The 13,405-nt window shown below is 34.4% G+C and overlaps 1 protein-coding gene across 1 annotated transcript; it reads right to left on the minus strand.

The window, feature by feature from the left end:
* Window positions 1-469: 469 nt before the first annotated feature.
* LOC112011980 (uncharacterized) lies at window positions 470-1,753 on the minus strand. Its single transcript, XM_024044336.2, has one exon. It carries the CDS (start codon window positions 1,751-1,753, stop codon window positions 470-472), a length of 1,284 nt encoding a protein of 427 aa, XP_023900104.2.
* Window positions 1,754-13,405: the final 11,652 nt, after the last annotated feature.

The raw sequence follows: 13,405 nt of genomic DNA on the forward strand, positions 1-13,405 counted from the left end.
CCGCTTTCAATGCTGCCGAATTTAGGGTTGAGTTCTGAAAATGGGTGTTAAAGTTGCTAGCAACATGTCGAAGGCAATATCTATGAAATACCAGTGTTCTTCCATCATCCCTTCTAGGCCAACTTACAATGGCATTTTTTATACCAAGATGTCGGTCAGAAATTATGCAAATGCCTTCGTCAGGTATCACATGGCCAATCGCTTCTCTAAGGCACTGTAAAAACCACCTCCAACTAGACCCTGACTCACAATCCACAACAGCAAAGGCGAAAGGGAATACCTTGTTGTTAGCGTCGGTTGCCATTGCAACCAACAACTTTCCCTGATATTTACCATACAGATGGGTCCCATCAATACTCATAACCGGCTTGCAATATTTTAATCCTGATATGCATGGCCTGAAAGACCAAAACACATAATGCAACAATACGGTGTCATCTTCATCGGTGGGTGTGATACGATAGAACACTTAGGTAGTCGGGTCCTGATCAATATATGCCATTAGCAACTTTTGCAACATTTGGTAAGACTCTTCCCAATTCCCAAACATCTTTGCAATCGCCTTTTGTTTCGCATCCCATACCTTGTAGTAAGAAGGCTTATGGCCATTATATTTCGTCTCTGTCATAGATCTGAGATGCTTAACTGGGGTAGTGTGATCCTCACATAACTTCTGATGGATGTTTGATGCAATAAAATTACAACTCATCATTCTACCATCATTTCGCACCCCAATCGATACACATGTGTGAGGACCCACATACACGGTGACCATCCATAGTTGGTGGAGATTAGGCTTCATAACTGCGCAGACATACCACTTGCATGACTCATGCACGCATTTCGCACAAAGTTTTTTTGTCGTCGACCTAGTGATCGTAAAATGTTTGTTTTCCTTGAGGGCACAATTTGTTAATACGCGCTTCACCTCCTCTTTATTGGTAAAAGTCAACCCTTCGCACAAATTCATCCCCTCTCTCCAAGTAGAAACAAATGGCATCTCAATATGTGAAAGATCAACCATATTTTCCCAAGTATTTGCAGAGAATGACAATGCAGGAGGTGCGTAGGCAGGGATTGTGTTCGCAATGTTTTGGACGCTAATAACATTGTCTGCATAAGGTTCGCTACTATCCAATGTCTCATCGTATTCAATGTCCCTCTCAAAGTCCCCAAAGTCCCCTCGGCCAATCATATCTTCATACTCATCTCTTTCGGCAAAATATTCATCGTTAATGGCAATATTCTCATCAACATAGTCGTCGTCATCACCATCATCATCATCATCACCATCGGCATGAACATCATCATCCTCTACATGTGTAGAATACTCATATTGAGCATCCGGAACCGTAACCTGTAAGCTTGTGGTTGTTTGTTGGATATCCTCTTGCCAGACTGCACGCGGCTCCAACTGTATGTACAACTCAATGTTAGTTACTTCAGCTATTCTCTCCAACTTGTCAAACATGATCTTTACATGTTTGTCTGTTTCTATCACCATATACTTGTAATTAAACCGATGCTTCAGGATTTCATTTGGCATACAATAAGTAATTTGTATGTTGTGCATAGCAGGATTCTCACACAACTCTTCCATGACAATCTTCTTCAATTCGTCAAGGGTCTTCAACCAATGATCAATTTGAGTATAATAGGTCTTTATACCTGGCCCTTCAAATGGCAATCCCTTGTTCGCATTGGCATTCTTAAGCGGACCATTGTGGTATAGGATTATATCAATTTCAGGCATTGTGAACCTGTTCAAGTCAAGTTACTGTGTTAGTTAAATCACATAATCTGAACCATGATTGCATAAAAAACAACTATAAACTCAGCCTTATTGACTTATAAATCTAAATTTTGTCATGCTTTTTGTTTCTGATTTGATGCTATGTTATCATACTTTGTTCAATTTAAAAGTGAACACAGTATGTGATTGCTTAATGCAAGAAATTTGAGGACTGTGTCATATACCAATTTCTGCTATTTGCATTGTTAGTACAATCTGCACTTATCTGTGCTGGTCTGCTAGACCATTATAGGAGCAGTTGGTGATTGGTTCTTCGGTATAAGGGTAATGTTAAGTTCTTGGTAGTTCAGAAATTTGAGAAGGAAGGAATGAGGTTTGAGGAAGAAAATCACAGTTACTTCGAGGGTAACCAACCTCCTAAGCAAAGAAAGAAGAAGATAGGCACAAACTTGGGTTAATTCTCTGGATAACCTCTAATTGATCATCTTAACAGCTTATATACAATGCAATCTCTGCTTAACCAATTCCCACCCAAAAGCTAACTAACTAACTAACTAACTAACTGCATTTCATCTTAATAGCTTAACTGACTAGCTGCATTACTGTAACTAACTGTATTACTGTGCTAACAATACTAGCATACAATACAACACATGGTAGCTTCAGTACATAATAGCTAGTATCCTAACAGGTAACCAAGAATTCCAATAGGCTATTCCTGTTATAGACCTAAAGACAAGTTATTTTATACAGTATTATTTCACAATCTAAACCATTTTATTTAGTTAGTTTCAAAACTAATCTATTAGGCTAGATTTATGATGAAAAGGATTCTCCTCATATGATAAAAAATTCATAAGGTTCCATATATTCTCTCCCCATTCGTACAAATTCTGTTTTGTTAGATTTCTTTCTCAATTCTTCTTTTTTATGTTGTTTTTAGCTCCAAAAGATTGTACTAACTTTGTATTTAGTATGTTATTTGAAGAATTTACATATTATGTTATGTAGAGCTAAATGAGATTTTTGCCTTTTCTTTTTATGGGCAAATAAATACTCAAAAAATTAAGACTAACAAAACAAAGTTCTATAATTCACAATATTGGAAAATTAACTAAGTTATGTCAACTATCTACAAAATAAATAGTCAAACTCTTTAACCCACACCCATAGACAACTAATACCCAACTACAATGACAATCAAATTATGCAAACCCTTACCTGAGATATGAATATGATGAGAAGGAAGAGCAGTGAGAGAGGCAATGTGGTGAGTGAGAGTGAGAGGCAATGTGGTGTGAGAGTTATGGGCGAGTCAGAGTTAGTAAGGGTGAGAGTTAGTGAGGCTAAGAGACTTAGTGAGGATGCTCTGTTTTTAGGTGAGAAGGCTGTGTCTGTGAGCACTTGTGTTATACAGGCTGGGTGTTAAGCGTGTGATGTTTTTAATAGTTTGCCCAGTGGAACTCGAGTCTTATAGACTCGAGTTCCTTGAAATCTTTCATCAAATACGGTCTTAAGTTGGAACACGTTTTTTTCGAAGAACCTCGAGTTTTAAAGACTCGATATTTAGAAAACGAGTCTTTAAGACTCGAGATCCAAGTGTGTCATTTTGTCCAACTCAACAGTACAAAGCAGGCAGAAAGCGAGTTTTTGAGACTTGATTTTTAATGTAAATCTCGAGTTTTAGAAACTCGAGATGCTACTTTCCATTTTTTTTTTCCAAACGTTGCCTAACTTACTACATACTTGCCCATCACATGCTTAGTTTGCCCATTCCCCCTATACACTGTTGAGACTTTTAATGAGCAAATCGGCCATATCTTATAGTATATACTAGGAAATGGGTTTTGACAAAGTTGAGACTTCTTAACGAAATCAAGAGTCATTGTGTGTATCAAATTAAATTGAGTATAATTATTATAACTTTATAGTAAAATATCCATTTATCTCACTTATTTTCGCATGAAGAAAAAGAAGAAAATAAAGGATTTATTGAATTTCAAGTATTTAGTTGACCAATAAAATAAGAAGACCGACTTCACATTTCTTCTCGTCTTCAACCCTCAAGAGAAAAAAAAAAAAACAAAATTGTTGATTTAATGTGTGATTGGCCACTATATTTAAATTATTTTACTATTGATATTGGGTCAAGAGAAGTCTCATGATTTCCAAGGCTAAGAGAAAAATAAATCGTTGACGACTCTATTTAACAAGAAGTAATATATTATCTGCCAATTAAAATGTCTATAAGACTCTGTTAGAAATACCAAGTAATAATTTATATATTACTTTTATTGTTATGTCCATTAAATTTTATTTATGCTTAAAAAAAAAAAAAAAAAAGAGAGAATAAATACATTACACCTCTATAAGGATTTAAAAAATAAGAGCCCAAGCCCACTTAGATCAATGATACCTTATCCCTCGAATTAAGCCCAAACAATAGAATTTTTAATAGAGTGAGTAACTAACTCAAGTGCAATCCTGTGATAAGTCCAAGTATAAGACCGAAGAGTCCAAAGTAATAGATAAGAGCAATTTGAACAGCAATTGAGGATAATGTTCTCCTCAGGCAAATCCGAGGATCAATCTCTTGTATATAAGTTTAGTTCCAGTTCTACACAAGGCAATTCACTATTCTCTTTCCTGTTCTATATGTCCTTAGAAATTGTTCATCCCATTTTTCTAGGGGGTTCAGGGGCGGAGGGAGGGGGGGGCGAGGGGGGCACCTGCCCCCCTGAAGTTTCAAATGTTTTGACCCCCCCCCCCCCTTCTCCTACCAAAAAAAAAAAAAAAATCCAAATTAAGTGAATTTATGTTACCTTTCCAACTTTTCTAGTAGTAGTAGACTTCTACTCCTAGTACAATTATATATATAAAATTAATGGATCCCACTTAGTAAACTTGATGGACTAGACAAAGCCACTTGTAGAATTTTTTTATGTGTCAAGTTTCTTTCTTGGATAGCCAACTAGAGACATACATCCATGACATACAGTCCACTGAAGAGTTGTCAGCCGTTAAAAGAATTGGATAACTTGCTAAAAAGATGGTAGAAATGAAAAAGAATGTTTCATATCCATTGGTTTACTCATTAGTGACTTTGGCATTGATCTTACCAGTTGCAATAGCTACTGTTGAAAAAGCTTTTTCAATAATGAACATAATTAAAAATCAATTACGCAATCGAATAAGAGATCAGTGATGAATGATTGCTTAGTCACATATATTGAGAAATATATATTCAAGACTATTGAGTGTGAAGAAATCATGCAGCGGTTTCAAAATATAAAAAATCGCCAAGGGCAATTGAGTAAAATAAGCTAGATGTGAAAAAATAAATTAAAGTTTACATTTTATGTTAGATTCTGTATAACAATTATGTTATCATATAGTTGTTTACTTATTTTGTTATTAATATCGATTAATTTTTTTAGATTAATTTTTTACTTCCAATATTGTCTTTTAATTTTGCCCCCCCTGACCTAAATTCCTGGCTCCGCCACTGAGGGGGTTCCTTTCCTTTTATATCCATTTTCCATGCATCCCAGCCCTCCACCTGTATGTCTCAGGGCATTTCTCAGGATACTTGTCCCATCAAGACTCTGCTGAAGGTGGGAGAAGGGGCTGCTAGCTATGAAATTGCTGTTTAGGGGTCATTTCTACATTAATGCAGTTGATAAGGTTGGTGTAGGGCATTGAATGTGAAGGTGAGAGGTATATCCTTTAGGAAACTTCCTCCCACCATCCTTGCCCCCATTGTTATCTTTTCTCCTTTCCTTGGGCCTTCATAAGATATCAATTGTCCTAATTCTCTTACTCTCCTTGGGTAGGCAGAGTCCTCGGAGCTCGTTTACCCTTTTGGGCCTAAATTGGGCAAGTTAATCCTCGGCTAGTACTCCTCAGTCCTTGGACCCCACACAACCTCTATTGATGACTATTTTTGCGAATATCTTACAATCTCAAATGAAGCAAAGACCAAATTCTTTGTGGGCCCAATATATCTATTTACAGCAGCTTAGTTTTATACATGGCCCAAGCTCATGTATTTTATTTGGGAAATTTTTTGGAGATGTGATTTGGAGGACTAAAGAGAGGATTTTGATACACTTTTGAATCTAAAAGAAAGAAGAATCGTGTGGGCCTGGAACACATGCATTTCCATGAGCCCGTAAGTGTAACACATGCAAGTCAAAGGCTAAAAAACTACCTCAAATTCCTTATTCACTCCATATTCCATGCAAATCCCTTATTTTATTTCCTCCCACAAATTTAGTTATTTCTTTAGGCTGAAATATTCAAAGAAAGTTAGCAACTGATTAGATTGTCCAAATTCCATACTAAGCTAAAGATTTCACTTACCCATGAAATCCACGACTCAAACTTATCAAAACTCAAAAGATCCATTAATTAAGAGCAACACCTGAGGATTATAGACACTCTCAAAGATCTATATAAAAGCCAAGCATTTGGGAACATGAAAATAGGAGAAGCTCAAGAGGAAGAAGAAATAAAAGCTTAAATCTCCCTATCTAGATATTATTATTATTATGTTAACTAGCACACACATACATCATATACTAATAAAAATTGGATCCTAGATATTGTGGTGGCAGTGGCTTCAAGTTGGTTTACACTCTTTTTGTCAAATTGCGCGCTAGAAGTACACTATAATTAATAGCATAATTTGCTCTAAATAAAATTCCCTTTACAAAATTTAAGATACTTAGAATATTACTTTAATTAAATCCAAATACCAAAATTTTTAGGAATTTAAAAGGAGCATCAGTGTTTATTTTAATAAGAATTTATTATTTTAACAGATACCACTATTATCATGACCCAAACCTGATGCTTGAATTTGCAATTATGACCAGCATGCTAGTATTATTATTATTTTTTTTGAGAGAGTTTTAACCTATAGCGCCTATTTATAATGATAGCTTTTTATCATTAGACCAAGACATTAATAGGTTTTTGGTGTAAGTAGGAATTGAATCCTAGATCTCTTATTCAATCATTAGAGACTTTACTAGTTGAGCTAACTAGAACTCATGGCATGCTAGTACTAATTAAGCTTGAACCTAACATTAACACAAACAAATAAAACTTGTAAACAAAAGCTTTCATTTATTTTTATTTTTATCTTTACACTTGACATTCAAAACATCTATTATTAAATTTTAGGCCAAAATGTAAAACTTACTTTTTAAGTTTTACCATTTTTTCATTCTCAAAAAAAAAGAAAAAGTTTTACCATTTTTTATTTTAGTCCCATGGGCGGCGCTAGATGTATTTCATGGGGTTCAAATGAACCCCCTGACTTTTTATTAAAAAAATATTATATATATATATATATAATATTTTTTACCTGTTTAATTTATCATTAAAAATATATTTGCACACTTTGGCTTAAATCTTGCACACCCTGATTACATATTCACTTTATTTTTTTTTTCCTCAAATCACTAACTTTATAACTAAAAATTATTATAACATAATAACAATACACATACATGTATCAAACCCTCTGTATTTCTTGATTATTAAATTATATTAAGTTATATTATATTTACATTATACATGCACATATTCACACACATCACAATTCACACAAATTACTTTATAACAAAATAATAATAATAATAATGCACATATTAGACACATACGCACAACTAACAAACACTCACTCTTTACTCTTAGAATCAAAGATATCGAGATAGTCAAATAGAGAATAGAGATGAGATGAGATTCATGAGAGAGATTCAAGCATTTAATTAGTTAAGTAGACACTTAGTGTATTATTGATGCATGGATGTGTATGGTTGTGTGAGTCAATAATTCATATAGTGCAAGTGGGATGAGTTTTGCCATTTAGTTTAAAATATTTTTATAAAAACAATGACAAATAGATAGTGACAATTGCATAAAAATGTTATACAAACTCAATAAAATAAAATGGCTATATCTACCCACATTGACAATAGAAAATAACAATTGATAATGAATTATCATGTAATAATTTCAAAATATGAAAACTCATAGAATGATATTATAACATTTTATGTATTTGCGACTTTTTGTTTTGTCAATAACTAAATAATTTAAATTTTCTTTTTATTAAATTTTGTTTAGTCTAACTTTCTAAATGACCCCTCTAAAAAAAATTCCTAGAGCCGCCACTGTTTAGTCCTATAAGTTTGAGTTTTGTCATTTTAATTCTTAGAGCATTCTCATCAGGTGTGCCAAATGCCAAAAACCAAATATTTGGCATTTGGCACACCAAACACCAAAAACAGCCCTTCATGAGTTGTGCTAAATGTCTCAAAATTTTGAGACATGCTACAATACGCTCTCAAATATGAGAGCATATGGAGAAGAATGCCATTTATGTTTATTATTATTTTATTCATCTTTCTCTCTCCTCCCGATTAAAATATTACTTCATCTTCACGTTTAGCCACTCCTTTTCTGCTTCACCATCTCCAAATTCTCCACTCTCCCATGCTCTTTTCTTCTCCCTTTTGCTCTTTTTTGCTTCACGGTGCCATCTTTCTCTCATATTCAGTCCGAATCTCTCTCATATATTCAGTCCGACTCTCTCTCTCTCTCTTTTATCTCATATTTTCTCTCTGCATCTGAGTTCTTCTCTCTTGCTGATCTCGCCGAAGCTGCCAATCTCGCCGCTGATCTCGTCAAAGCCCCTGATCTCGCCAGAGCTATAGTCGTCCTCCACAGCTCCCTCTTCACTCTCATTCTCTTCCTCTCTCATCCTTAAGCCGCCTGAATCCAATCTCGCCTAAAGCCACCTCAAGCCGCTGAAACCGATCTCGCCTGAAGCTGCCTGAAGCCAATCTTGCCGCTGACGTCTCCCGCCTGAAGCCGATCTCGCCGCCTGAGCTGTGGGTTTGTTTGATTTGGGATGGGTTTTGAGGTTTGTGAATGTGGTGGGTTGTGGGTTAGTTGTGGCAGTGGTACTGTGGTTGTGGCGGCAATTTGGTGGTTGTGGTGGTGATTATTGGGTAGTTGTGGTGGTTATTTTTTGGGTTGTTGTGGATTATTTTTTTTCCTGGTTGTGTGTGTGTGTCACACACACACACAAAAAAAAAAAAAAAAAAAAAAAGGTGCTGTTGGTGGATGTGGGTTTGTGTCGGTGGTGGCTGTCGGTGTTGTTGTGGCAATGGTTGGTGGCCGTTGTTGCGGCAATGTTAGAGGAGTTGTTGTTGTTGTTGTTGTTGTTGGAGGAGTTTAATATATTATTTTAATGTGGTGTAAATATTATTTTAATGTATAGAAGGGAAGAATAAAACATCTGATAGATTGGATGTTGTAAAATGATGTACTAAAATGATAAAGTAGGTTTTTGGTGTGTTAAAATGACATTTTTTATGAGAGAGCTGATGAGAATGCTCTAAGTTTCATTTCTTCCCAATTAAGTCCTCCGTTAATGTGCTGTTAGTTTTTACCATTAACTTTATTTTATTTTATTTTTTTATATTTATTTCTTAATTTTAGAAAAAAAATGTTAATTAAAAAAAAAAATAGAGAAAGCCAATTAGAGGAATGTTCCTCCCACACCTGAACAACAAAAATGAAACCCCACCCCGATCTGAGAAACTGAGAATGAGAAATAGAAAGAGGGGGAAAGAGGGAGAAAGAAAAGAAAAAACAGTGAAACAGTGAGAAAGTGAATGTAGAGAGAAAAAATAAGAAAGTGAGAGAAAGTGTGGGAAAATTTTATTGAGAGAGAGAGAGAGAGAGAGAGAGATGCGACTACTTCTCCAAAGTAGATCTTGATTCTTTGTGGCAGGTCCTCATATGAGTTTTGTGAGTTCTCCCATTTTGGCTTCTAGGTTTTGAAAAGTTCAGATTTTGAATTGAAATTCTATTTCTTTATGGTTAGGCTGGAACTCTGTACTTGAGTTTCTCAATATTGAATCTGGGTTTTTTTTTTTTTTTATTTAGAATTGTTAAAAATGTTAAGGTTTTAAGGGATTGGTTCTTGTATAGTGGACTCTGTGTGCTTTGCTTTAATGGAGTTGTTTGTGTACTCGTGGTTGAATTCTATATGCTTGAGAGGTAAACATAGCTCCATTAGTAGATTTTTGTAGTTAGCCAAAAAAAGAGTTAAAAAGAAGGGCAATCCCAGTATTAGTAAGTAGTAATTAACCATGAAGAACCACAATTACTCTGTACTAGATTTGAATGGTTTTGAGGCTGCATTCCAAGCGATTTCTGTCTTTTTTTTTTCCTTTTTTTTTTTTTTAAATTTCAATTAACGTTTTTTTTTCTAAAATTAAGAAATAAAAAAAAGTTAACGTCAAAAACTAATAGCACATTAACAGAGGATTTAATTGGGAAGTAATGAAACTTAAAAGACTGAAATGACAAAACCTAAATTTATAGGACTGAAATGAAAAATAGTAAAACGTAGATGGTGAGTTTTGCCTTTTTAGCCTAAATTTTATAATTTCATATACCATATCTCTGATTACCATTAAGATTACAATTCTTATTCATAGATCCTTAAATACAAATCAACACAAAGCTAAGCACCAAATTGCCAAAAAGGAAACTGCACTTTTAGAAACTAGTTTCTAAAAGTACTATAAACTGCTTCTCCAAAACTTGGTGTTAAAATATGTGCTTCTTGTCACTTAACTTGAAATAACTCTTATTTTTTTCCTTATCTATTTTATTATTCAAAATTTTAATTATATTATTAAAATATTTTCTTTATTGACATATATATATATATATATATATTTATTAATCCATGCGCAACAAATTAACCACTAATATGCATATAGGATCAAGTTCATATAATTCTAGTAACGTTATATCATTTAATAATTTTTTATTGAATTAAAAAGTTTGAAAATCCTATTATCGAATTACGTGTTCTCTACATTTTTAACCCACATGCCAAATCTCATGCCACTCAGATACTATTTACTTAATCCAGAAAACCATTTTTATGTATAATTTGAAGGTTAAATTACAAATTACACTCTCTAACTTTGCCCAAAATTCAATTAAGTCATGTAACTTTCGTTTTGATCATTTCAGTCTTCTAATTTTTCACAATTATTCAATGTTCTCATTCTGTTAAAAATGCACTATTAGTCGCCTAAAATACAAGGACATTTTGGTATTTTAAAGTTTAGAAAATAAAAAAGTCCAAAATAATTAATAAAAAATATTTTCTGAAAAAAAGTAAGAAAAGAAATTGAAATATTTTATCAAACATCCAGCAGACTAACCAAAAGCTCCATGATAGGAAAAAAGAATTGGCCGAGCTCACCAACCAGATATTTTTATATATTAATCTTAATAAATATAAAAAATTGATAACATCATCTCACAGCAATATAGTTTTTATTTTTATTTTTATTTTTTTATCACAACATATAGATACCAATTTATTTATTCATACAAAAAATAAAAAAACTAAATACAATTTATAATTTTCAAAATTTTATTACCAAATCATAACAAAGAACATGATAACAATGGATTCTTTTGACTCTTTTCACATCATTGAGCTTTGAATGTAGAACCAACAATGAGAATAATAATATAAAAAAAAAAAGTAAAAAAAAAATTGTGAATTGATTCATGCCTCAGAGAGAGAGAGAGAGAGAGAGAGAGAGAGAGAGAGAGAGAGAGAGAGAGAGAGAGAGAGAGAGAGAGAGAGAGAGTCTTATGCACTCAATATCAAGGCACGCCATCAGGATGGCCCATTGCGCCATTCTCCCTGACAATTGAGGGCGGTTAGGAGATACTTCACAAGATTGCTCTTCACCACCAATTGTACACGATGCCATAAGAAGTAATAGTTAAATTTCGACACAGCAAAAACTAAAGATAAACATACCTTTTTAGTAGTTGAATACCTTAGCTCTGGTCCTTTCATAAGCTTGATAATATAATACATTGACTTTTCCACCCCTTCTTGATCCTAAGCTAACAATGCTCCCAATGACTGTTCTGTGTTGGCTATGTACAACAAAAGAGGTCTGCCAGATAAAAGGGCCACCATTATATGAGGATCCGTCAATATTGTCTGAACTTTCTTGAATACTTTTTGGCATTGATCACACCATATGAAGGCTACTCCCTTCTTAGTTTGCTCCACCAAAGGCTTTAAAATTTCAGTTAAACTCGGAATAAATCTTCTTAAATAAGAAACTTTTCCCACAAAACTTCTCAACTTCTTCAAAGTTGTAGGGGGACTAGGGTAGCTATTGCCCTGGCCTTTGTAGGGTCTAAATCAATCCCTTTGTAATGGATAAGAAAACCCAAGAACTTCCCTGAAGATACTCCAAAAGCACATTTAGAAGGGTTCATCCTCAAGTTATGCTCTCTGCACCTTTCAAAGACTTGCCTTAAATGCAATAAGTGCTAAAATGGATTCTTTTCCTTCACCACGAGATCATCAACATAATTTTCTACTTGCTTATGAAGCATATCACCAAAGATCAAAGTCATAGTCCTTTGGTAGGTAGCACCTGTATTCTTTAACCCAAAAGGCATCACCTTATAAAAATAGTTCCCAAAAGATGTTCCAAAGGCGGTTTTCTAGGCATCTGCTGTCTCCATAAAGATCTGATTATAACCATTGTAGCCATCCAAGAAGGAAAAACGTTCATGACCAGTAGCTTCATCCACCAAAATATCAACATTGGGGAGTGGGAATTCATCTTTAGGACAAGCCTTATTGAGATCCTGGAAATCCACACAGATTCTTACTTGACCAACTTTCTTCTTTATAGGAACTATGTTGGCCAACCAATTGGGACATTCAATCTCTTCGATAAATCCTACCTTTAAAAGCTTATTTACTTCAGCTTTTATCTTTTCTTCCACATCTAAACGATACTTCCTTGGTGGTTACTTCATAGGCCTAGCATTAGGATCCACCTTTAACTTATGTGTTACCAAGTTCGGACTCAAACCTAGCATTTCTTGATAAATCCAAGCAAAAACATCCTTGTGTTCCCTCAACAAGGCTATCAGCTTCCTTCTTTCTTCTTCAACTTCTTCTCCTTCTCCATCGTTTAGATCAATCTCAACAAGTTCCACTTGCACATTCTTGACAACATCATTTATGTACTCAGGAGCTTCTTTCACAGGCTCCTCAACTACATGAACCTCCTTTGGTTGTTGAGTCAAATTGGGTGGATCAGGCTCGCCATCCTCCTTATCCCCTTCCCCTAACCGTCAAAACTCATATACCAGCTTGCCATCAAGCTTGATGGTTCTTCTTATCTTAGAGGTTCTTCTTATCTTAGAGGGCCTTTCTAGCTCCACAATCTCGCCATCATCTTCTTCCTCTCTTTGCAAAGCAATGGGGTTAAAGGCAGTGGCAACGCCACGTTGGTCCCAGGGTGTTCCCAGGAACACCCTGAACCGAAAAAAAAAAAAATATATATATATATATATAATAATTAAATTTTTTTATTTGTTTACCCTTAAAAAAAGAATTAGGAACACCCTCAATCAAAAATTAGGAACACCCTAACAAAAAAAATATTTAATTTGTTCTACTTTCAAGCAAAAAAAAAAAAAAGCCCAAAAGAAAATTTGAATTAAAATCTGAAAGAGAAAAAAAAATTGTAACAAAGCAAGCAGCAAGCCACGGATTCTAAA

The sequence above is a fragment of the Quercus suber genome, unplaced genomic scaffold (genome assembly GCF_002906115.3).
Source record: "Quercus suber isolate HL8 unplaced genomic scaffold, Cork oak 2.0 scaffold_279, whole genome shotgun sequence".
Lineage (NCBI taxonomy): Eukaryota > Viridiplantae > Streptophyta > Magnoliopsida > Fagales > Fagaceae > Quercus > Quercus suber.